General features: G+C 38.2%; 2 protein-coding genes across 2 annotated transcripts; both read left to right on the top strand.

The window, feature by feature from the left end:
• Nucleotides 1-1,936: 1,936 nt before the first annotated feature.
• On the top strand, nt 1,937-4,106 carry LOC103505594 (L-asparaginase). Its single transcript, XM_008469940.3, has one exon. The coding sequence runs from the start codon at nt 1,937-1,939 to the stop codon at nt 3,914-3,916; it is 1,980 nt and encodes a 659-aa protein (XP_008468162.1). The 3' UTR covers nt 3,917-4,106.
• Nucleotides 4,107-5,035: 929 nt separating this feature from the next.
• LOC103505595 lies at nt 5,036-24,612 on the top strand. The gene is made up of 7 exons (XM_026820896.1): nt 5,036-5,066; nt 5,342-5,415; nt 6,740-6,996; nt 15,871-16,156; nt 22,221-22,490; nt 22,741-22,975; nt 24,066-24,612. Exons 1-7 carry the CDS (start codon nt 5,036-5,038, stop codon nt 24,404-24,406), a joined length of 1,494 nt encoding a protein of 497 aa, XP_026676697.1. The 3' UTR covers nt 24,407-24,612.
• The last annotated feature ends 1,885 nt before the right edge of the window (nt 24,613-26,497 follow it).

Here is a 26,497-nt window from a genome sequence, read left to right on the forward strand (position 1 = left end):
GGTGAACTACAAATGAGTAAATAATTCAGGGTGTCAAAGATCAAATACTAAGTACCTATTGTATTTTTGTCTCTTATCTGTTTAGAGTTGCATGGCAAGATGCTAATCTCGTTTAATGTAACTTAGCTAGACTTTCCTTTTTTTAAGCACTCTTTTAAATTGCACACTTTAAACTACATTTTTTAGAACACTTCTTAAAGCAATCATCTTCCTTTATCTATTCAGTTTCCATGATGGAAATTTTATCCAAATAGGTATCTTTCATACTGAGAACTGAGTGGAAGTACTATACTATGGCTACACCTACAAAATATGCCTAGGCAATAGGTACCTTACCTAGGTATTAAAACATAATAAAACACTTACCCAATCATTCCTCAATCCTCATCATGAACATGAATGCAATAATAAGGAAAAACATTTTGTGGTGTTTGAGACTTCAACGTTTATGCTTCAACTTTCATTCATCATACATGTAAGAGGCCATTGACAATAAACTCTAGGAAAGTTCTTACTAATAAAAATAGAATGAAAACAGAGTATAAAATGTCACTATAGGTATTATAATTTGAAATTTAAATAAACTGTCTTTAGTTTTTAATACCTAAAATTAAAACACAAATTTCTTTAAATTCTATAAAATGTTTGGAAAATTAATCGCAATTTCGTGAATTTCGCAATATGGCTGACTTTGAAAAAAAAAAACGGTGACGTGTTTTACTCTGCGCATGCGCTGACATCACGTGTGGCTGGATCTCAGAGGCTGGATAAAGGCTGGAAATACACTAGCACGTCAAGTCTGGCTGGATTTAAACTTGCATCGCGAGTGATAATTTCGCTGGATGATTGTCATTGAAAATAAGCCCATATCCGGCCTTGACATCCAGTTGGATGTGCGGTTGATAATTCATTTTAAAGAACAGGTTGGATCTCTGAGGTTGGATTCGGACTGGATTTAAGTTTAAGACGTTAGACTTAGAAATCCTGTCAAAATCAAGCCCCTGGATGTAAGCTTGCGTGCTAACTGGGATTGATCCTGAATGCATGTAGATTCAAATAGAATTCAACTATCAACTTGAATACATTCATTCTGGAATCTGGATTGTTAAATGGGGGTAAGTATGAATTTGAATATTACATAAGTACCTATGTAATTTCAAAGATGCTCCAAAGACCAGCAAAGGGTTAACTTCAAACTTTTTACTCTTTGATCTTGTACTTTCTAAATGAAATACCGTTTTTTTATTGCGGAAGAAATTTGCTTCAGAGAGAATTTTTAATAACAACTTCCTCATTCCAATTTTTTCCCTTCACTTCATCTTTTATTTGGAAACTCATTAATTACTGCTTTGAACATCCTTGGTAACTTAACACCTAAAGAGATAAAAAATCGATAGAATGAAGAAGGACATTTTCATTTTATAATCAAAAGTCCTCGTAAGCAAAGAATATCAGACCGTATGGATAGGTAAGTACCATTTTTGAATGAAGAAGATAAGGAAATTTTCAATTAATAAATGAAAAAATAAAAAAATCTTCAATTCTTTACACATGTCCAATATGAAAGTATAATAGGTACATCAGGCTATTGAAAACGAGGCCAAAAACGCGAATTTTTTTATTAAAATTATAATTATTATAATTAAAAGAGCAAATTTTTAATTAAAACCACAACAATCATAATCAAAAGTGATTAGATTAATTCCCTTATCTGATAAGCAAATTAATGACTCAATAATTGCTTTGGCAGCAGTCATTTAGTGTATATTGTGACATGACCATCAGGTGTTATAATTTGTCTAGTAAATAAATAGTCAAGTCATTAAACAGTCATTTTATATTTTTTAACTGCAGAAACTAGTTTTGATAAAACTGCAGTAGGTATACCTATTAGAAACTACTGTCGGTAAAGCGTCCCACAAGTTCAAACTTAAACATGGATGGATGGGATGATTTGGGTGATCCAAGTTCACTTGAAGATAAGTTTGACTTCTCCAATGGAAGTGACAATTCCATTGAGATTGTCTCCATCGGGAATGACAATTTCGACCATCGCTTCAAATATCTTCAGCAAGTGGACCAAGACGAACGTCCACTACATCAAGATAGTGATCGCAGAGCTTCATTGACACTGAATAGTTCAGAGGATCGGTTAGAAAGCAAAGTTCTGGTGTTGTACACTGGAGGGACTATAGGTATGGAAGATAACGAGCAAGGAGCACTAGCACCTTCATCAAAACCTCTCACAGACAAGATCAGAGAGAACCCACTGCTGTATGATAGACACTATGATGTATGTAAAACTCAAGATGGGAATGTTCTAGTTCTACCAAGAGTGAAAGATACAAGACGAGTTCTATACAAAGTGGTGGAGTATACTCCTCTCCTGGACTCTAGTAACATGTGTCAAGTACACTGGATCAAGATTGCCAATGATATCAAGGAGTATTATGAAAGTTATGATGGGTTTGTCATCCTCCATGGAACAGACACCTTAAGTTACACCGCATCAGCTTTGTCCTTCATGTTGGAAAATCTAGGAAAACCCGTCATTGTGACAGGATCACAGATTTCCATCTTTCAAATCAGAAGCGATGGCGTTCACAACTTCATTGGCGCGCTTATACTTGCAGGAAACTATGATATTCCTGAAGTCACTGTATACTTTAATCATAAACTTATACGAGGGAACAGAACTGTCAAGATGAGTGTTAAAGAGTTTGATGCTTTTGATTCCCCGAATTTTCCAAACTTAGCCAAGGTTGGTTTGACCATTGATGTAAATATGAAATCCATCTTCCGTTCCTCGACCATCAAGAAGTTTGATGTGCAATCTCAACTTAATCTCAATGTCGGTATCCTCAGGATTTATCCTCATATTTCAAATCATACCGTACGATCCTTCATGCAATCTCCTATGGAAGGTGTTATTCTCCTTACTTATGGTTCTGGGAATTTCCCAAGCAATAGATCAGATCTTATAGATGAACTTAGGTTAGCAAGTGATAGAAATGTGATCATTGTGAATTGCTCGCAATGTAGTCGAGGTGGAACTTCAGATACTTACGAAGCAGGAAAGATTCTGTCAGGTATTGGCGTTATCAATGGATATGATATGACACCTGAAGCAGCACTAACCAAACTGTCATACGTCTTATCCAAGTCAGAGTTAACCTTGCAACAGAAGAAAGACATTATGATGACAAATATAAGAGGAGAATTATCAACGGATGCTATTCATAATAATGAACTTGATTTAGCAGCAGCTGTTGCCAAAACGCTGCATCTTTCTGGACGCCAGGAACTGAATAAACTAAAGAAAATCTTATATCCCGCTCTGTTTCAATCAGCAGTACGTGAAGGTGATATAGACAAGATCAAGGAGATGCAGAACTATGGAGCAGACATCTCCATGACAGACTTTGATAGGAGAAACATTCTTCATACAGCATGTAGCGTGGGGAAGTTAGACATTGTGAAATACTGTTTGGAAAATGGAGTAAGCGTACATATTCGAGACAACTATGATATCAGTCCACTTCATGAAGCAGTCATTGCAGACCAGCATGACATCATTAGATTACTAAGACATTGTGGAGCTCATCTTACAAATGAGCCAATGTTTCTAGGAGATGTACTGACGAATGCAGCAGCAAGAGGCATGATAAAGAGACTCCAGTCCTATTTGTTGGCAGGAATTAATCTCAATCAAGTAGATTCTATTGGGTTAACACCACTCCATGCAGCAGTACTTAATAATAACATAGAGAGTGTCCGGTATCTATTATCCCAACATGTTGATCTCACGATTGAAAATAAAAATGGACAAAGTGCAATCGAAGTGGCGAATCAAATGCAATTGAATGACATCATTGAATTGCTGAAGAGTTCTGAAACGAAGTCAAAAGTACATTGAATTTCATAAGGGTCTCCTCTCGAGCGAACCCACAATTACCCAGGAAACGTCATGTTGACAAGTAAATAAAGTAAAGGCTATGAAAATTCACAAAAGGCCCAATACAAAGGCGCTTTTATTCCGTCTACTTCACATCCTTTCCAAATTATAGATGCTCTAGTTCCTGCATTTATGTCTACTTAGTGGCCTATTGCTATTAACTATGTATACAAGTATACTCGATGCAGCCTTAACAAACCCTTTCTTACAGTCTCCTGCATATTTTTTTTCCAAACAATTTCCATGGCAAAAAAAGGAAATTTCCATAGAAGACAACATAAACAGACCTAGGTCATGACAAAACGTCACGTATCTGAGTAGAGAAGGCAGTAGCATCTCTGCCAGGTACCTGGGTTTAATCAATAAGCAACTACCTTCTTTCCTCAGATATTTTTTTCATTACTAAGTATTATTGTAGCTCTGGGACTTCTCAAGCGTTTCAAATAAAATAATCATAGTATTTTTTATATTGCTTTTTTTTTATAAAGTAAAAAAAATGAAAATATTTTTTCACTTCAAGTGCTGTTCTTGAGGTAAGATGGAAGTGTTGTTTTGAGCTAAATTTTTTTCAAGTTGTGCTAAATAGATAAGAGTAACTATGAGTGAAAGTAGATACTAGATACTTGAAAAATGCTAGAAATGACACAATAAACGTAATAGCAAAAAGTAGTAGATAAGAGAATAATTGAGTATCTACCCAGTACCCACTCATACAAATTTAGTTTTGACTAACACTCTACAATGTAGGTACGAGTGGTCGTATTTGTTCAATCTACCTCGGTGGTGTAGTGGTCAAGGCGCTCGCCTGGTAAACAGGAGGGTGTGGGTTCAATCCCAGCCGAGGTATGGAATTTTATCCTCAATATAATTTGAGAATTTGACCACAATAATAGTAGTAGCCTACTGCTGGAGTAAAGGGACTTATCAGTCCTATGCGAGCAGTAAAAATAAGCACTATTATTATCATATAGGTAGGTACCTACGTAGGTAGTGTTTACATAAAGCGGAACTTTGAGCAGGGATGTCTATTATTATCATGCCCTAATTGCCCTAATCATAAGTGGTTGCATTTAATCAAAAATGACTAAAAGTACATTAGTACCTTATATGGGTAAGTTCGCAAATGAGAGGCCGAAAAAATGTATTTGTTTCCCACCTTGAGCAACCTCCGTAGCCTGCTAATTATAGCACTGGCCGAGCACGTAGAGTCCGGGTTCGAGCACTAACCTGTCTTTCCCGCGACAGAAAATGAGTAAATTTTTATGAACGCCTAACAACTGACTATGTATGCAATGTGCAACGTACTCTATTTACATGAAAAGTGTTTTTAAAGCCCTATTTTACCTTGAATTAATTTTCTCGCCATTCTCTTATTTCTGTTTTCAGCTCAATTCAATATGAGCCACCAAATCCTGGAAGCGCACCAGATCAAAAAGCCGCCCCTCCTGTATGATCTTTGTGTAAGATTGATAGTTTCCTACATTGATGACATTTACAACAGCTGGACTGACCAGTACCAACCGGGACCTCTCGATAAATTAGGTAGGTAGGGACAGATACCCCAGCAGTCTAAACAAGTTCTCCTCGTACATTTGAAATATAAATGTTCAACACTAGGTTTTTCCCTGAAAAGCAATTTCCCCCTGAAGGTCAATTCCTGAAAGGTATTGTGATGTACATGGTGGAAATTGTAAATAATGTAGTTAAAAACTACAATAGTGTAGAATTTAGCTTCGATTACACTCTTGCATTGTAGCATTCAAATCCCTACGTAATAATTACATTGCATACCCTACCTACGAGAGAGTTTTGGTATTGGTTGATGAACAAAGACAGATCTGGAAAATGCTACAAGATAGAAGACATAAATGGATAGGCCACCTTTACCGGCACAACGAATACTCTCCATGCAGCAGTACTTAATAATAACATAGAGAGCGTCCGGTATCTATTATCCCAACATGTTGATCTCACGATTGAAAATAAAAATGGACAAAGTGCAATCGAAGTGGCGAATCAAATGCAATCCTCACTAAGCCTATCCATTGTCCAGGCCAGATTAAAATCACACAATAAAAAATGTTTTCCCTACAAATTAAATACCCCCAACCACTGCAACCATCCACATTCCAGCACTCTGTGATGGAAAAACAATGTAATGCTCCTCTCATTTCAATTGAAACCCGGAGAAAAATCCAAACGGTCGAGGCCATTGGAGTCTTATGAAAACAAATTTATTTATTCAACGTGCACTAGAGAGGGGAGGAGTTAATCTTTTGTTTAAAGCTGTGTTTTAATTAATTTTGAGTGCTTGTTTCACGCTGATTAGGGGCTGAGGGGTAAAATGACGCTGGGGATATTTGGGGACAATCCTTTAGTCCCCCTGTGGAGTACATTTTACCTCATCAGTCAAAGGATCAAGGGGACAGTGTTTACATGTTTACGTTGGCCTGTTAAATGTTTTAATTAATTAATGTGTTTTATTGCTACTAGAGCTACCTATACGATAAGCAAATTAGCGCTAAAACTATTTATTTTGCTCATGGTGAATTTGTGATAGGTAGTGATAGTTTGACCATTTCATAGGAAAGCACTATCTTTAAACCCGGATAAATGCTTGCTTGACTGCGAGTTAAAAAAAAGCCTACCGATTTTATAAAAAATGTAGTTGAAATACAAGCTCCTCCATGGTCCGATTTTTAACAAGCTCTTTAGGCGCGATGCACACAAGTGAAAAGCGTTTCATGAAACTCGGTTTCACCAGTGTGCACTGCTCAGTGTTAGCTGTGTACGGGTTTAGTGAAACACGTTTCCTTATGTAAATTGCACGTTAATTGTCCCCAGAAACTTCAGCAGATTCTAGTCACCACACAGTCAAGCACCATCGACTTACGTCTCATATCAACCCTATCTACATCTGCCACCTGTATCGACTTTGACGGAGAGCTATACTTCCGGGGCAGACCTAACTATAATCTGAAGCAACTCAAATTGAAATCCCAAGTCCAACATTGGCTCCCGGAGGCAGAGGCTTTATTGAAGTAAGTACCTAAGATGCCAGTCTAGTTAGTTTGGAGGGTAGCGTGTCTGCCTTGTAAGCGCTAAGTCGTAGGTATGATTTCCGCCCGGGGCTGATTTTTCTTTTATCTTTGTTTGTTTCGCCATAGCTCTCAAATTAATGGTTTGTACAATTTTTATGAAATTTGGGAAAACGTTCAAGAAATAAAGGAACTTTTTTCCTTACATTTTGAGTTTTGTTTAGTTTGAGATAATGGTCAAGTACAATATCATACTCCACTCCTACAACATACATACATACAACACCTACAACCACTCATACATACAACAAGTAAAATACAAGGGACAGTCCATAGTCCACTCCAGTCAAGTGAAGACCATGTCCAGAAATATGTATTACATTTTGAGATTGATCAGACCTACAAGTGATCCCGTAGAGACCATTTTTGCCGAGTTGTACAGTTCAGTGAACTCCTTGTATGTACTTTTCAACTTGTACCTCCATATAGGTAGGTACATATAATATGTTGTAAATACAATCCTACATACATATTATTACAGCTTTCATCCCACCTTTTCCTCATTCCCTGTATGTTCTTTACATAAATATGTCTTATGTAAGAAAATAATTATGTATCAGGTAAGTATGTGTGGTATGTGTACATAGTTACATATTCATACATATTATGTTGTACTTATGTACGTACAAAGTATGTTTTGCTTAGAAACAAAAATAAATCTTCAACAAAGGTAGGTTTCGCGAGGTGGGGGAGAGGGAACGGGTAGGTTTTGTGAGGTAGGGGCTAGGGGGAGAGGGAACGGGTAGGTTTTGCGAGGTAGGGGAGAGGGAACGGGTAGGTTTTGTGAGGTAGGGGCTAGGGGGGAGGGAAAAGGTAGGTTTCGTGAGGTGGGGAAGGAGGATGTACATAAACGAGCTGTATTTACACCTTGATAATAAGTGTGGGTATATGCTATATGGTGTTTGTTTGAAGCAATAAAATACGGATCATACGGGGTGGATAAAAAATAATAGAATAAATAAAAATGGTAATTTTGAAGGAGCTTTTTCAAATCATGTTCAATTTTTTAATCTGTTTTCTGTATAGAATGCGATGTTGCCAAAATTTAACGGTGCTAATTTTATTTGATGTGGGGTTTAACTCTTCGGAGCCTGGAATTTCATTGTTGACGAGGCCAAAAACCAACCAGGTTTCAAATGGCGATGGGGTAAGGTACCTACATGTTTACCTGTCTAGGACAAGCATCATCACTTATTCCATCCTGTATTTATATAAATCTTGCAACCCTGTATTTGAATAAATCTTGCAACAGTGTAATCTCAACAGAGGCTGAGTTTTATCTTGTTAGCTCAGACGACGCTGATGTACTGGGGTATTTATTTTGTATCAATAATACGTCAAATGTGCCTGGGGTATTTATTTAATGCACATACATGGAAATTTATGCTGAAAATCCAGAGAGGAAAAAAAAGTCTTCCTAAGGTATAATTTTTTTGTAGATACTTATATACATACTGAGAAATTAGATTAAATATAAATGCTATTATTATTATTATTATTATTATTATTATTATTATTATTATTATTATTATTATTATTATTATTATTATTATTATTATTATTATTATTATTATTATTATTATTATTATTATTATTATTATTATTATTATTATTATTATTATTATTATTATTATTATTATTATTATTATTATTATTATTATTATTATTATTATTATTATTATTATTATTATTATTATTATTATTATTATTATTATTATTATTATTATTATTATTATTATTATTATTATTATTATTATTATTTTAAGAGGTTGGATAGATGAAACTGGAACTGCTAAGGTCTTATCGTCCCGAAAGCGAAGACTAGAAGTTTTAATTAACTTGTTTTAAAACATTAAAAATGTCCAGGTTTGAGGATAATCTGACCACAATTGTGGACCATTAAAAAGAAATGAATGCCACAAGTTATCTTTCTTTCTCTCTCCCTCCCCCTTTTCTATCGCTATTTCTTTCTCTCTCCCATTCTTCCTCTTTATATCTGTCTCTCTCTTCACATTTAAAACATCCCATTACATCCTATGGTACTATAAAAACCAAATGATTCAATTTTATTTTTATTCCATTTCTCTTCTTGAAAAAAAAAGAAAAAAAAAACACCTCCCTCTCCCTCTCCCTCTCTCTCTCTCTCTCTCTCTCTCTCTCTCTCTCTCTCTCTCTCTCTCTCTCTCTCTCCTTCGGTCTCATTCTCTCGTGCAATTATGATAATTCTACATTTCCAGCTGAAAATTTAATATTACACCGTTTCCTTATGTAAAATTCACTCCAGACTTTCCAACATGGAACAGAACGTCATAAGTGAGAACTTCTAAATATGAAGCTGCTGAAGCTTCTTCATATTCAATAGCCGTTGGAGCTAGCTCCATCAAGATGTCACTCTGAAATCCGAACCTCGGCAATGTACGAGAGAGTTTTGGTATTGGTTGATGAACAAAGACAGATCTGGAAAATGCTACAAGATAGAAGACATAAATGGATAGGCCACCTTTACCGGCACAACGAATACATGGTTTCCATCATAGAAGGGAAGAGAGAAGGAAGACAAGGAAGAGGCAGACCACAACTGAATTACATCGATCAAGTCGTGAAGTAGGTACTCCGGGAGCAGCTCTTACACGGAGATGAAGACGAAAACATCAAATAGAGACGAGTGGCGATCTACAAACCAATCCTAGGATTGATAAACATGATGATGATCCTACCTACTACCTAGGGGTCAAGAGTAGAGATCTCAAAAATCCCGGGATAGGAAAATTGATAATTTTAGATCGGCATCCCCAGATTGGATTCTCTAGTCAAGAAGCAGTCAGTCGTTTGCAAGTTTGTGTGGTACCTGAACCTGACACTTACATTATGCCATAATAAAGGGTAGATTCATGGAAAATTAGGATTCAAAATTGATTGCAAAAATTAACAAATAAAAAAAATATGATTTCAATTTCAGCGGGCACTATCGTCCAAGATATACTGGAAGCTGCCTATCAACTTTCCTACAAACAATGGCGGAGAACGTGGAAAGTTTTGCTGACGCCCAAGTTGAAATCAGCCATTCTGACATGGGATGAAAATCTCCTGAAGTTTACTACTAGGAAATGTCAGGTAAATAACAGAAAATGATTGTCATCTTTCATCTGACTCCTTGAGAATAAATAATTTAATGAGTTTGGCATAGATAAAAAGGTTTCATGACCTTTTTTTTTTCGAAGAAAATGTTGCAGTGAAACAACTACATAGTAGGTACGTATAGTTACCATAGGTACTTTAGACTCGTGATTTGTATAGTAGCATGTTCATTATTGCCCATACCGTTAGTATGTGCCTCATCGGATGGTCCAGAAGAGACGCTTTCCCATTTAGGTACTCGGTCAAGTCTAGAAAGCAACACGTTGAAATATTTTGAAATCGAAATGCAAGTCTTTTTCAAATAATAATCAAGGGATGAAACAAAACCAGGAGCAAACTTATGATGAAAGTAACTTACCTATCAAATATCCACTCTTATATCTTGACACTTGCTCTTAGGATAACATTTAAACAGCTTGTTTTGTGGAGAGTCCCAGTCGAACGTTCAATACCCAAGGTTTAACGTCCTAACAAAGGCAGGTATAAAAATTTGTCTTGACATATTTCTGTCAAAGTGCGGGGTTCAGTTGCAGGTTTATTACAATGAAACATCCGTAGGATATGACACTTTTATGTCTGAGTTAGGATAGTGCTCTCTAGGAGTCAGGGCCAGTTTAAGACTCAACGAGACCAGGTTCGATTCCCTTCTCAATCTGAAAATTGTACCAGACTACCAGGAAACTTTTTGCACTAAATGCATGGGACCTGAAAATCGACAATTTGGTAGTTTTTCTTCTTCTTTTTTTACCCAACTCACCATCAGCAAAATCCCCTTGAAGGGGACTCTTTAGTTTCGTCAGGGGCTCCAAAATTTCTGCAGAAAACCCGTTTTAAAAATTGTCAGAATCCCATCCCCTGTCTCCCCTGATCCCCTACTATAGGTGGAGGAGCTATAAATTTTACTAGCATTTTTTTCTTATTCTTTCTTTTATGAATTTTGCAACTGTTACTTGTCTACATTTTGAAAAAAAAAGAGAGGGGAAGGGAAAAAGGGAGAGGGAGAGGAGGGGGATAGAGAAAGAGAACGAGAGAGAGAGAGAGAAAGAGAGGAGGGGGATAGAGAGAGAAAGGAGAAAAAAATACGTCTTTATTATTATACCCCTCCTTCTTCCCCAGCCCTCCCCTCTCCCTTCATTTCCCACCAAAACTACGAAATATGACAGGAGGGGGGGTAGGATGGCAGGTTGAAGGGGATCTTGTGTACATAGTATCTGTGTTTATAATGAAGAAACCATCAGGGGCCAAAAAGAAACTTTTTGATACTAAAAAAAAAAGAGCTTGGGAACTTCTGTTTGCTTATACATAGGTAGGAGGAACTTAGTTGTGTAACTTTTGTGTTGCCAGAACAATTTTACTGGGAGCAACCTGTGCAGCAGAGTAGGTCCCGGGTTCGATTCCCGGTGGAGTAGAAGTTTTTTCGGCTTCTTGCTTACAGTGGGAATGCACTTAGTTTAGTAAAATTGAGTAGCGAATTGCCCAGTGAAAATGATCAGCTTCCAGCGTCACATTTTGTGTGAACGCCGTATTTCTGTTTGAGTATGCAATGTGCAACATATGAAAAATTAGTGGAGATGGCAGCTTCTCTTTATCTTGTGAAATACTAGTGCACAATTTATCACACTTAAAAACTTGCCTCTTTATCACACTGAACTTACCACGTTGCAGTTTCGCTAAATAACTTCTTTAAAAGTGGAGACAGTGTTGACATTGCGTTCATAACTTTTTTTCGTTCTTTTTTTTGTGGAAAGTAATTTAGATTAGAAAAGCACACAAAGTTTTTTCAAGTGGGTGCTAAGTACCATTGTCTTGTATGAATAATGTATAATGTAATTTAGTTGTGCAATCCGTTTCCTTAAATATCATGATCATGTATGTGAAAGTCTTTCTTTGTAGGTTACGTGTTGGTTCTTAGATTGGGCTTTTTCAAATGCCAAAGGCCGTCTTAGTTGACAAAAGCCCGCGGAAAGCCATCTTTGTTTAATATTTTCGTCATTTGGGAACTTTTTCACTTATTTTGCCATCTGTTGTAATCTAAAATCTTCCTTTGGGTTACTCCATGGGACTGCTATATTTTCATTGGTAAATACTCGTAGTAATTTAGCTGTACACTGCATTTCATTTAGGTGTGTTTAAAGTCCTCTTCTCTAGGTTACGTAGGTTCTCGAAATAAAATCCCGTGTTTCAAATATTTACTTTATGTCTTATTTTCGGAAACCCCCGTATCCATGGAGGTGTACATGGAAAGTCTAAAAGTCTACGGGGCATAAATCATGGGGATTTTTGTTTCGTGCTGAAATATTGTAGGCAGAGTACTCGTATTTTACTTTCGCATATTATGTAGTTACAGGGTGTTGAATTGAGAATAATTTGAGATGTTTTTTTTTTACCTGATAACTGCTCCTTCGTTGTGTTTGCATTCGAATATTGGTGCATCTTATATTTTTCTGGCGACCTCTAAATGTCGATCACACAAAATTCAAAAGGAATAATTCTTTTAACGAAATTCGAAAGAAATTTTTGAAAGCTGCGATATTTGTCTCCATTTCACCTATTTGTAGAGAAAAAAGAAAAAAAAATCGAAACCTAATGGGTTAATAGAAATATGTATTATCACGTTGACTTTCATATATTATTTCTCAATGTTTCCATTTCAACTGAAAATTTATTCTAGACCGTGCTATATGCACCTTTCCTGAGTAAAATAATAATAATAATAATAAACAGGAGTTGTTTTTTGTTTCACAATTTTCATCAGCTCAGGTTACAGTCGATCTCTCGCTTCGAAGTTCCGGAGAAACTTTCAACACACATCCACAACTCATTCAACTTTTTGCTCCCTTAAAAACAATATTTGCCTGAAGTATATCCTCTTAGAAACAAATTAAATAAGTTCGGTACTTGAGCAACTTAATTATCAACAAAATTAAAACAAGAGCGTAGGTGCGATTTCCGCCCAGAGCGAACGTAAACAGATAAAGTTCGTTCTCGGAACGGCTGGCTTTGTCCTATCCTGGAACTCTTCTTAGATTTCGGGAGAATAAGACCACCGTTGTTACAATTCCCTCTACATCAAATATTTTGAAGGAGAAGGAAGGACAATTTCGATTTTCTTTTCTTTCTTTCTCAATTATTTCAAACTTCTAAGAGATTAGGGGTGACAGGTAAAAAAATTCTAAATCTTAAAGGATCTCTAGGAATATTGAATTATTTTAAAATTCGAGCTTCTCTTTACTTCATTTTCTTCCACTTCTAGGCCTCCTTCTTCTTCTTCTTTTCCTCTTACTCCTCCTTCTACTTCTTCTTAACCATTCCTCTGTTTCTTTTTCTCCTTCTCTTCCTCCTTGTTTTACCAAAGAAAAGAGAAAGTCAAAGTAAACGTCTGTTCCCAATATGAGAAGGAAAATGAGGAAGTATGGAAGAGAAGGAAGAAAGAGAAGAGAGGAGAGAGAGAGAGAATGGAAGAGAAGAAAAAGGGGAGAGAGAGATCAGGAAGAGAAGAGAGGGAAAAGGAAAGGTACAGAGAGGAGTATAACGAAAAATAATAGGGAGAAAGAAAGTTTTTTTCTTTCTTTCTTTTTCGTTTTCTTTTCTTAACTTTATATTTTCGTTTTCCCTCAAGGTGTTTTTCCTCTCTTCCTCTTTCCCTTCTTCTTCTCCTTTTATTTTTTGTACACACAAAATAAATATAATGATTTCAAGATGTTTATAAAGTAAACGTTATTCTCAAGGGTCGGATCTGTATCAGAGGAAGGGAAAGGGGTCTGTAATAGAGGAACGGAAAGGGTCAAGGTCAAAGTTCAACAGTAGGCCAAAACAGCCTGGGGACAATAGGCTGAAAAAGGGACCAAATGGATTCAGTTGGGGGCCTTTATGACCATTTTTTGACGGATCAAGTCAACCAACGAAAACAACAAATGGACAACAGAAATGAACCATCCATAAGAAAAGAGCATTTCCTATTATCAAATACTGTCCAAACAACAAACCATTTCTATTCTATAGTGGCCGAGAGGATTGGAACACATGATATGCCTATCGGTACACTCCATTTGTCAAAGGTCTAGGTTTACCTTTTGAACTTAGGATCAATAATTTAATTTGACTAGTATCAACAGCCCATTACTATTAAAGTCGAAGAGTTTAGAACTAAATCCAGTCGAGGAGTTACTTTAGAACTAACTGCATAACTCACATGAAGGGGAGCGCTTTGATTTAAAAAAAAAAAAAAATAGAAAGTAAAAAAAGTGCCAATTTGACTTATGGTAAGTTCTACAACGAACTCAGGATTGTTAATTATCGCGAGTTTGGCGTTCACGAGTTGTATGTACGTTGGCTACGTTCTAGAACAGGCATTTCCAACTTCCATGTGTATACGTGCCACATGCTACATTGACAGGTACTTCGCGGGCCACATACACAAGGGAGCAGGCCGTATCCAGGATTTTCTGGGGGGGATGGGGGGTAGATGCTCCATTTTTGGAGAAACTTCGCCGGAAATCCCTGTTCTAGAAATCACACAAAGAATTAAAAACAAAATCATGTGAGCTTAAAACTTGATTAAAGTACATAAAAATAAATATAAGAGCTTCCAATTAACCACGACTTTGCCCTCCTTATCACATGCACGTGTAAGTATATTATCCGTCTCTCTTTTTCTCTTTAATTCTCCTTTTCTTTCTTTCTCTACTCACTCTCTATCTCTCCCCCTTCCTCTCTCCCTCTCCGTCTGCTACTCTCTTTGTCTATTTCTTATTCTTTCATTTTTCTATCCCTCTCTTCCTTTCTTTTTTCTCTTTCTATATCTCTCCTTTCTTTCTCTTCCTTCCGTCTTCGTCCTCTTTCTCTCTATCCTTATTTCTTTCTTCCGCTTTCTATATTTCTCTCCCATTTTCTTCTCTTTTTAACACCACCTTCTCCCTCTTTTTTTGTCTTTTTTCTTTTTCTCACTTCTATTCCTTCTCTATCTCTTTTCTCTTTCACTTTCCATTTTGCTTTTCCTTTCTCTCTCTTTCTCGCTATCTCCTTTTCAATCTCTCTTATACTCTTCTCCTATCTTCTCTCCTACGCTCTCTCTCTTTTACCACTTTCCATTTTCTCCTCTTTCTCTCTTCTTTTTTGTTTCTCTCCTCTTTTCTCCAACATGGCAGGGAGGATCGTATGAGAATATCTGAAGAATACAGCGAGAGAGCAATCTGTTTTCCGCTGAAAAACTTTTTTCCAAGTATTTTCTTTGAGTTTTTTCTCCAACACATATCGGGGAAAGTTTTATTGTTAGTTGTTACAATACATATTATTTTCCTTTCAGCCTCACTCACCTTGTTCCTAAGTTTTTTTTTTTTTGTCGAGGGGGTACGAACTACGTCACAAAAGCACGTGGAAACGATAAATTGAAACCCGAGCGCAGTTTTTGTTTTTGTAAAACGAAGGCTACAAACCTTCGTTAATTTTGTTAAGCACAAAAAACCTCGTCACAAAATGTTGTTTCCCAATTAATAAACTATGCTATTTTTTTCATGACTTGACTAGGACTTGAACAAAGTCCACCGTGCTAAATAGTAGATATACCTATTCAACCTTTGCTGTTTCTTTAGCAAGGGAAATTCCAGGCTGGTATCTTCCCTTGTTTAAAGCTCCTCCAGCCAGACTTTTTTGCTGAGACCTTCTTTTTTCTGATCACAGATCGCTCTACATCTCACACCAGAAGGTCCCGGACTATCTCCAAGAGACGGTCCGGAGACCGCTCCGATCCCTCTCCGAGCTTCACCTCGGTACTGTCCGGGTAACTGCGGGAGAGATCTGCCTCATCCTGGACTCTGTGCCGGAGCTGCGGTTATTACGTCACTATCAGCTGGTATCGGCACTTTATATGAAGCATGCTGAGGGGTGGAAAGAGGGAAAGGAGGGGCGAGAGGGGAAGATACCCACGTACAAGTTGCTCAATTTGGACGCTGACTTTTCACATGTGGTGAGTTTAGCCATACATTTTCCTCTCGCAATTTTCCCTTCTTGCTCGTTTTCCTTCTTTTGGCGAGATAAAGCTTGTACCGAAACAAATTAGACGATGTTTTAAAACTCGACATTTAAACCATACTGAAGTCATATGTAGAACTATAAATGATGAACTGAGGTTAAATGAAATACTACGAGAGTAGACATAGCCAGAGGGCCAGAGGTAAAACAGGTAGGTACATATAGGCACATTCGCTAGGTAGATACCTATACCTGGTAACTACCTAGGTATACTATGGGGGAAAAATACGCGTATTTGTCCAACATATTAGCGAACGAATATATTGACACATGATTGAAATTAATCCAATACGAATTGTTAAAACACTGTACCTACATTGAAAAAAAAAAAAAAAAAAAAAAAAAAAAAGCCAAAGGGGGGGGTAAGAAAAAAAAAAAGGCTTATTTTTTTTTTTTTTTTTTTTTGTACCTACCTCACCTATGTAAAATGTTGCTGATATGAATACTATGTCTAGTGAACCGTAATCGAATACATTCCGGGCATAAGAGTAACTCATACCCCTTCAGTCGAGGGTAACAGGACCCGTTGAGCAGGGAGAGGGATAACATGACCCTTTCTGATAGGGTAATGGGACCTATTCACAGACGGGATTGATGAGGGTTAGAATTGAATACCAGTTAGATAGGTATAAAACTATGTATAACATATGGAGTTTTTCCTCATTTAACGGTAAAGGGACCCATTGACGGATAGGAAAAGGATAACATGCCCCTTTATTCGAGGGTAAGAGGACCCATTGCAGGACGGGGAGAGTGTAACACATGTACCCTTTCATTTGAGGGTAAGGGGACCTATTCATGGACAGGAAAAAACTGATGAGGGTCAGTATTGAATACCAGTTATAACATAAACCTCTCTTATAAAGAGGTAAGTAAGAGGACCTATTCAGGAACAGGAGGTGAGGCCAGTGGGGGTAAGAACGAATGGTTTGCCCCCCTTTATTAGGTGCAAGGGGCTAAAGAGAACGAATAGGTTACCCTTACCCCTCTTTTTAGTCCGTCCTTCCTTTATTATTACAATAGTAATAAAAAGGTATAAGGGACGGACTATTGTATTCGCTTCGGTGTCTGTCACTCGCTCGCTCGGTCGGTCTGTCGGTCCACGAAAATGGTGGTGTAAATTTTGTCCAGAAAACCATAAAGCCAAAAGACCAAAAAAAATGGTTTTTGCGGGGTTTTTTTCACATTTTCTGACACAAATGAGCTCTGATCTCGAAATTTGTCGCGACGACCTTATGAACTCAAAGCGAGAAAGTTTTAGATAACACTTCAGTCGATCATTTAAGACCGGTTTTAGCGTTACCTATGTTAAGCTACGCCGAGGAAGGCCAATAAATGGATGGGTGACTTGCACACTATATTGGGAATAAAGGGAGAACGGGCTCTAGTCTTGATTTTAAATCATTACATGAAAGTAAAATTAAAAAATCAAATCAAGAATAATAATAACCACGATCGAATAAACTACGGGCTAAAAAATTCCCGGAGGGACGGACCCAGCTTGTTGGTAAGGTGTGAGAGGAGGGGGGCCAAAGAGAAAATATGGAGTGCCTCTTTGTTAAATAAGGGGAGGGCATCACTTCCCCTCAAATAAATGTGACGAGGGTACACGAACCCTCTATTATCCTGTCTGCAACACAATGTATGAAGTCAGCCATTCGTGTGTGCATACCGGTGAATATGTTTTTTATTATCATTATTATTATTATTCATGAAGAGTCTTTTTACTCCCGAAGTAGGTACATTTTGGAGTCGGATTGGCAAAGAGCTTGAAAATTATCGGACTTAAGAAACCGGATCGTATCCTGGGTTAATAAATTGGGCTGACTGGAAGAGGCTGGCAAAAAAGTGCAGAGGCCGGAAAAAGGTGTAGTAGAAGAAGGTAGATGTTTGTTTGGGGTTTGATCTTTGTTTTATTTGAAGACAATCTGCCCACCTCCTTACATCAACCTCACTCGGCCTGAGTAGGGCCATATGGGCAAACACGTGCCTGCCCATATGGCCACCCAATCCGGATATTAAACACACGCAATGTTGAACTTCAGTTCAGACTTCAGTGATCCATCGGGAACTGCTGAGTCCAAAGCTATTAAGGAGCGCGGTAGCGCTCCGCCCCGCCAAGTCAAGAAAGTTTGACCGCGCTATTAGAGATATTATACGCGTCTGCTATCGCCGCTGGACATAATAAATAATTCTTTAGGCAGTAGAAAGACAATTTCCGCTGGATATCAAAGTAGGAAGCCCGTTCTAACCATTATTAGAAAACCAGGAAGCTGTGAAGCTCATCCTAATACATATCCCTGAGTGTGAAAGGGATTATTTTTATTTTTTTTAACCCTAGATTAAAAAAAAAAAAAAAAATTCTACCCACCCGACCACGCGAACAATGGAAAAATTGTAAATAATATGAAATGAATATTATCTCGCCAGACCAGCGGAGAGACTGCTGACCTCTTCAGAGACAATCGAAACGTGTTTCGTTTTAAAAATTGTAAATGCTAGGCAGCGGCAGCAGGTTGATTTTATCTTAAACAGATAGGGTTTGTTCTCGGAACGGCTGGCTTTCTCCTATCCTTTCTTCCTTATCTCTTCGATTTCGGGATGGAAAGACCTTAGCAATTCGGGACGGCAATCCTCGAAAGAGGCTAAACAAGAAAGACAGGGGGTTTGGAGAGAGAGAGAGAGAGAGAGAGAGAGAGAGAGAGAGAGAGAGAGAGAGAGAGAGAGAGAGAGAGAGAGAAAAAAATCTCGATAATGATATCTATCAAGACCTAAGATACATCAGAGCCTCGAGAGAAGTGTAAACAAAAGGTACGCTCATAACTCTCATAAGCATAAAAGAGATAATGGATTAAAAAGGATAAAAAGAATATCGTAACTATAATATATAGCGGAACAGGATTAAGTAGCCTGTCTGTACAGCAATGCAGCCTTGAGGCTTGAGGGTAACGAGCGATGAAACAAGTAACCCTAGGATATGTCAGTTATACATCAGGTGTTTGGTGTGTGCCTGACACCTGCGCCCCAAGGTAAGCCTAGGTTAGGGTAAGTCCAAGTCAACTCTAACCTAGGGTAACTAGCGATTTTAGTGTGTTCTTCGGATCTGAAGGTTGGTGGTTCCAGTCTTAATGAACTTAATGAATTTAACTAGATGAATTCGTAAAAATTATTGTAGGTGTAATACGCTCAAGGAACGACATTTGTGACAAAAATTGTTATGGATTAAGCACCTATTATTGCTTAGTTTATTGAAAATCATGTATCCGACACTAGTGGGAGTGGGTAGGAAAGTTGATCATCAGGAGTACCTATCTCCAGTGACATTCCCCCACAGAAAAAAAGAGGTTGAAGAGGAGGAGGAGGAGGTGGAGAAGGAGGAGAAGAAGAGGAAAAAATCTGTAATATTATTTTCATTCTATTTTCACTCGAGAAAACAAAAGGCGGTGATTTATGTTACAGCGGGTAACAGACGCTTGACCAACGCTTATGGTGGTCAGACGGTGTGAGGATTAACTTGTGGCGAGAAGTTATGCGAAGGATAATGTACGTATGAAATATACGTATGGATGAAATACGTGTGAAATATACGTATTATACCTGTGAATAAAAACGGAATACCTGTGAAACACTGTAAAAAAAGCGAGTAGTAAGCAATTCAAGCCCTCGCCTAAAACTTCAAGCTGTACACATAATAAGTGATTTTGACACCTCCACCAATTTCAGGGAATGTGGCAGGTCATCACATGAGTCTCGTTATGTCATAATTTGTGAGTGGCGATTTTCCTGTTTCTACGGGAACTTCAATAGCATCAATCAATCAATTTTATTTATTTGATTTGAATTTTTTTAAAGTGTGATTCTAACACCTCCACCAAATTCATTTTCAATCAAGCCCTTTACCCTCCTCCGTAACAATTTCTAACGATATAATTTCGTCATCTCCACTAACAATACAGTGAGTTGTAATCCTGGCGTCTCCACTAATTTTTATTGGGTGTTATTCCTAAACGACCTGTAAGGCGACGTATGAAAAGACCAATAAAATTATTATTAAAAGGAAAATACTTCCCTCCCTATAGGATAAGAAAAGTAAAAAGCACAGGGAATGACGCCAATATAAGCACGGAAAAAAACGATATGAACATCCTCAATTCCTCAGTATAAAATACCCCACCTGACTTCATAACCATTATAACCTAGAGTACAGAACAAGCTTTACTCTAAACCAGCGGTTCTCAACATTTTTCGCCCGCGCACCCCTTAGGTACCCGGTTCTCACGAACCCCCGCCACTATTCCTAGGTTCCGGGTGTCCATACCTAGGTAAATGTGTATCACTGTACCAGTACTATTACTACTGAGTTCTAAACACGCAAGTGGAAATGACAAAAACTTGAAAAGGTAGATGCAGAACAATTTTGGTCTTGTTTTTATTAGGTAATACAAGACCAGGTATATTTCCTTTTGTTATTCTTTTGTCGGCCATTACTCAATTCTTTTTCGCGTACCCCCAGGGGTATCCCTCCATGCTTGAGAATCGCTGCGCTAAGCCATGTCTCAGCAACTCAGCATGTATTAGAGACGCTCATTTCACACGTAGGATCGAGAGGGAAACGAGTAAACGACATACTTTGTGCTGGTAATAATGATAAAAACTCGGATACCGAGTGACCCTAACCACACAGCGGGAGTTGTCACGTCCTCCAAACACGAGAAGATAATTAAAAATAAAAGCCGGGAATGTGGAACTGCGAAGACTTGATCCCCGCACGACCTTGTCAGAACCTTCCTCTAACTTTGCTCCTACCCTCCAACCTTCTGCCTTCCCCAACCTTACTCCTTCACTTCCTTCATCCTTGCTCCTGCCTTGCCCTAACCTTGCTCCTGCCCTTCCTCAAACTAGCTTCCGCCTTGTTCAAATCTTGTTCCTACTGTCCTAGCTCCTGTCTTGCCCCCACTTTGGGCTTGCCCTTCCTCTAACCTTGCTACTGCCCTTAACCTTGCTCCTTCCCTACCTCCATCTTTGCTCCTACCTTTCTTCAACCTAGCTTCCGCCCTTCCTGCAACTTTGCTCCCGCCTTGCCCCTGCCCTTCCTCCAACCCTGCTCCTGTCTTGCCCCAATCTTGCTCCTGCACTCCTGCCCTTTCTCAACCTTGCTCTTAACCTCCTCTAACCTTACTCCCGCCTTGCCCCAAACTTACTCCTGCCCTTCCCCCAACCGTGCTCCCGCCTTGCCCCTGCCCTTCCTCTAACCTTACTCCTACCCTTCCTTAACTTTGCTCCTGCTTTGCCCCAAACCTTGCTCCTTCCCTCCTCTAACCTTCCTCCCGCCTTGCCCTGACAATGAATTCCGTGCGGTGGACGCCTTCGGAAAAATGGGAGCTCCCCTCCTCCCCCTACATCGTTGAAAGTTGAAAATGAGGTTCTCCACGCTACGACGTTGCACGTTATTCATTTCAAATAGGGGAACCCGGGGGGGGGGGATCGGGGTACCCGATGCAGTTTTGCAGTGACAATTGTCTTTCCCTTCTAATAACCCCCGAGCAATAAACAAACAGTTTTTTCCACAACCCATTTTCCTCTTCCCCCTCTTTGGTCTTTACTCCACCACAGTAATTTTATTAGTTTCTGAATGGAATATTAAATATCTTTAATACGAATGAAGATTTTTACTTTTTTTCTACGTGATATAACAAGCGCATGAGAGATACAAAAAGCACGTGTGATTGAAATTTCCAAGTACATACAAGAGGAATGAATTGAGCATTGAGCAGTAGGTATTTAATAAGAAAATCACTTTGGAATGTGTATTCGTTTTAGGAAAATTAAACGTCTGTGTTGTAGGTACTTACTGCACTACAGAATGTATTTATGGGTTGGTCCTTACCTGTAACAGATAGAACAGAAAAATAGGGTTAAGATTTTTCATCCATAGACAAATAATTCACCTTTCATTGATGTCATAACTTATGCAGTCCCTTCCAACTTTGCGTCCCCAGGTGCGTTGCAGAATGTCCCCCCAGTCAGTTCTTCCCATTGACGCTCTAAGCCTGGCAGTGGCCCTATGTCCTAACGCAGAATCTGTGAGGATACGCTACGACTGTTCAACCCATCACGACTCTATTGAAGCTCTGACGTCACTGCACAAACTCAAAGAGCTGAGCATCGTGTGTGTGACCAGTGGTGAGAGATGTCTGCTGGACTTTACGGACATTGTGCCCATCCTGGAGGTCCATGGCGAGGCCCAGTTGAAATATTTGGAGTTGAAGGTAAGGAGTTTGGATGTGAAAGTAAAGTAGGTACATTGTTAGAAAAGGAAAGGGAGAAAAAAATTCAATACACATTATGTACACAACTACACAGGGTTTCTCAGAATGATTTTTGGATTTTCAAACTGGATTAGTCATCTACGATTCCTTTAAAATGGAAAAGCTTTTCTAGCAACCAATTTTGCTAGAGCGGCATGGAAATACTAGTGGTATCCACACAACAGGTACTCCTCTCATCTGATTTCCACAGGTGATAGAGGAAGTAGATCCCCACGTGATCATCAAGTGCTGTCCGAAGCTCCGAGTTTTGATTCTCAGTGGCTGCGGCTTCGTGACACCAGATTCTTGTCCTTACTTCCAATGTGGCCGCGGGAAGCCCAAATACTTCCTCTCCCGGTTGAAACTCCTGTTTTACGCCGACGGTGATGACTTCAGTTGGGACCACTCCCTTCCGCAGTGCTTCTGGTTCGCTACCCTTTTGCCAGGTAAATAAATTCCCGAAATCCCCAGCGATTGTGGTATTCTCCTCTCTTATCTGTTGCCAGATGAATGAACTTCTTTTGCAGGAACTTTAAAATGCACACAATTGCAGAAGATTAGAGAAGAGGAAATCTATTAAAAATGCATGGGTTCAAGACGAAACTTTGGGGCTTTGTCTGTATTTGCACAAATTGGATTATATTTATTATCTCGTTTTCTACTTTGAATGGTTAGATTGGGAAGAGGAGGAAGTAAAGATAATTTTCGTACAAGACAATAAAGAATAAACACGGAGGAAACATGATCCCCGACACCTTCGTGTTTCCCTGGTAAACAACTTTCAAGAGGTGTAAGAATTTAAAATTAAAAAAACCGAACGAACGAAAAAAAAACCTTCTCTTTCGGTTCCTAAACTTAATTAATGCGAAAAATTTCAGAAATAAAACCTCCAATAGGAACTCTCCATTTTCTTGCGTGTAAAATTTCAGCGAAACTTCAGTACTTTCAGGTTAATTACATGTAATATTTTTTCATACTTTAATAATTAATTAATAACGGGTCTTTGGATTTTTTTCGAATGAAAATTAGAATAATTTTTATACATATTTTCTTTAAATTATAGTTCTCATGTAATGTGAAACCTTACGGAAGAGTATGGGGAGACTTTTTCACCGGCGAAAATGTGCTGCGGAATGTAAAACGGTAATTAAGTCTATGAATACAACTTTGCGTGGGTTATAGACAGAATAACCTCGGTTGGAGTTTATTTGGAGAAAACAAAATGTTTAGAAAGGTGATAGGTATGAGGGAAACATGAACAGTGCCAAAAAGTAAAAGCTTAATGTCAGTTTCGGGCTTTTATTGCCATTACAATACCCATTCAATTCTTTGTAAGATATTCAAAGGTTTGGTATTGTTTGGGGTCAAAAAGGACCTTCCCACGACTTCGTAGAGTTTGTACTTTTGTAGTCTAGACTTGTAGATCCCCACGTACACAGTTTGGATGGAATTTAGCCTACAATCTACAATGAGACAGATACCACATTGGATAGTCACCAGATCACCTAACTCATCCAATCTTCTTCTCCATTTCAGACGGAAAAGCAAGTCACCTCCGTGGATTGTTCCTCGAGTCACCACGGATCCAAGACAAAACCTTCAAAGATCTCCTTAACGGGTGCTCCCAGAAGTGCCTCCTCCCGGAAATTCAAATCCTGAGCCTCTGCCGCTACTCGGAACTTAGCTTCCCTCATCTGACAGCTTTGACGGCTGGGGAGAGCTTGTATTACTTGCGGATATCCCAGTGTGATCAGTTCAAGGAGTCGCATATGAGAAGACTGAAGGATTTGGTCAATGATGACGTCATGATAACGTATGATTTGGATGTGGAGGAGTCAACCTCTGGGGGTATCCGGGTGGGAAGGGCAGCCAAGTAGATTATTTCGTATGGTGGTTACAGAATTGGGAATTTCATGGGCTTTGAATCAAATTACTCTATAGAAGCTATGTATAACAAACGATGTTCTCCAAAACGGTAGTAGAAAATAATAAAATAAATTACTATTTATTATTCAACTACCTCAGAATAAAATATAATCTAGCTAAGTAATCACTCAGCATTCAGAATTCACAGGTAATACAACAAAACCGCAGGTCAAAACAAGAGCAAATTTTTCTCGTGTTGAATTTTTAATTCAAGATTTTTCAAGGAATTCTCGATTTATTTTAACATTGTTCACTTTCTCAGTTGTTCTTCTTTTTCTTGTTCTTCTTCGATGCTTTGCGTTGGTTTTCGCCCGATAATGAAGTTAAACTTCTCTTTGGGGAAATCAAAAACACTTGTACTGTTTTTCCTCCCAATATACACACAGCTACACGAAATAGAAAAAAGAGAAAAGTTTGAACAAAAGACAAAAAAAGAATCTCTCGAGCACTTTGCAACGAATAATTCAACCTATTGTTTTGCGAGGGAGTCATTTATTTTCATTAGATTTCGCTTTGCACGAACGGAGCTTCCTAAGTAATGTGACTAAGGGAGGATTCTCGGGTAGGAGCAGAAGGTATACTTGGAGTTTTTGTTCAATGTGGCGTAGTCATTTCATACTTATTCTCTTGTCACCGTGGAGTAATAATGCTTGTTTGTTTATTTGCCTCCTAAAGTTTAGAACAACCAATTTCGCGCGAGTTTTGACTACAATATCTATGGCATCTTATCAGTCTTGACCTACTAAAGAAGTCTGCATGCTTTTAAAGAATTATAATGGTATCTTTATCATCGACTTTGCTCATTGGACGGATAAGTTATGTTCTAAAATTAGTTCAAGAAAAATGTTTGGAGTATCTTTTGCTATCACGAGTTCATAATTTATTCATCTTCTTCGGGTCAATGATACAAGTTATAGCTTTATACTTTGGTATTTGTGCCAATTCGCAAAATATCCCATTCTGGATCAGTTTCAACACTGTGCGAATCGAACCCGGAACGTTCTGCATGGAAAACAAGCGCGTAACCACGGGTATCCACAATTGTAGCTATGGAATCTATGGATAGTAAAGTAAATAAATCTATAAAATACAAAATAAATAATAGATTTATAGATGCAACAGAGATTCCTATAAACAGTATAAACTATGAGCCCTCGAGCAACATGGCGATCCAATTATTTATTTTCAAAAGAAAAATTGAAAATTCTAAACAAAAGCTCGCCAGGATTTTCCCTTCTGGAACTTCAGAATGAATTGTCTGTAAGGAATACCTGTGTATGATTTCTCTTCCCATGATTTCTCAATCTCTCTGATTGCGCGTATATTTCTTTGTTTGTTTGATGTAAACGAATGTCTTGTATGTTGTAGTCATAGGGAGAGAAGATTTCTCGTGTGTGTAGGTCTTCAATAGTTTTCATTACTTCTATAATTTGTATTGTGAAAATTTCCCTTTAGGCCTTTTTATTTTCGTGTAGGCACTTTTAGTTCGTGCCGTTTCTCAGTTCTTCTATTGTTATCCAAGTTAAGGCTTGTCTGGGCTGGTAAAGCTGCGTGTGCTGATGTACGAATGACCAGCCAAGGATGAATGGATGAGGTGATCAAGGATCAATGAATGCGATGGAAAAAATGGGATAGGGAATAAGGGTCTAGGGCAGAATTTCTCGGGGTCTAAAAGGGCCCATCCCGGGCTGGTTCAGGAAAAGTACAGAGCATCTCCGACCTCGAAAATGGTTAAATTGAAACAGAAATCGGGGTTTCCCAGCGACATATGTACATAAATGTGAGCATTTTTATATCCAAATAATACAAAAATATACGACTTAGAGAAGTTCAAATGTAATATACTTATCTCTCATTCTTGCTTCATTTATTTTCATCTATACGATAAATAAAACAAAACTTTCCATTTGCTTTTTCTTCTCTCTCATTGATCTCTGTACGTTTTCTCGATTTGTTTTCATTCTATTTGCATTGATTTTTCTTTCTATCGAATGTCAAACTGAAGGAAGTGTTCCAATTATTTATTTTCTCTCGTCTCCTGT

This window comes from Diaphorina citri, unplaced genomic scaffold, assembly GCF_000475195.1.
Source record: "Diaphorina citri unplaced genomic scaffold, Diaci psyllid genome assembly version 1.1 scaffold183, whole genome shotgun sequence".
Lineage (NCBI taxonomy): Eukaryota > Metazoa > Arthropoda > Insecta > Hemiptera > Psyllidae > Diaphorina > Diaphorina citri.

Excerpts from the sequence above, each read along its gene's own strand:
- LOC103505594 (XM_008469940.3), top strand. The coding sequence starts at position 1,937 with ATGGATGGATGGGATGATTTGGGTGATCCAAGTTCACTTGAAGATAAG.
- LOC103505595 (XM_026820896.1), top strand. The coding sequence starts at position 5,036 with ATGACTAAAAGTACATTAGTACCTTATATGG. Across the intron at positions 5,067-5,341 it reads TACATTAGTACCTTATATGG|CTCAATTCAATATGAGCCAC; the intron begins GTAAGTTCGCAA and ends TTCTGTTTTCAG. Across the intron at positions 5,416-6,739 it reads CCCTCCTGTATGATCTTTGT|CTGTGTACGGGTTTAGTGAA; the intron begins GTAAGATTGATA and ends GCTCAGTGTTAG.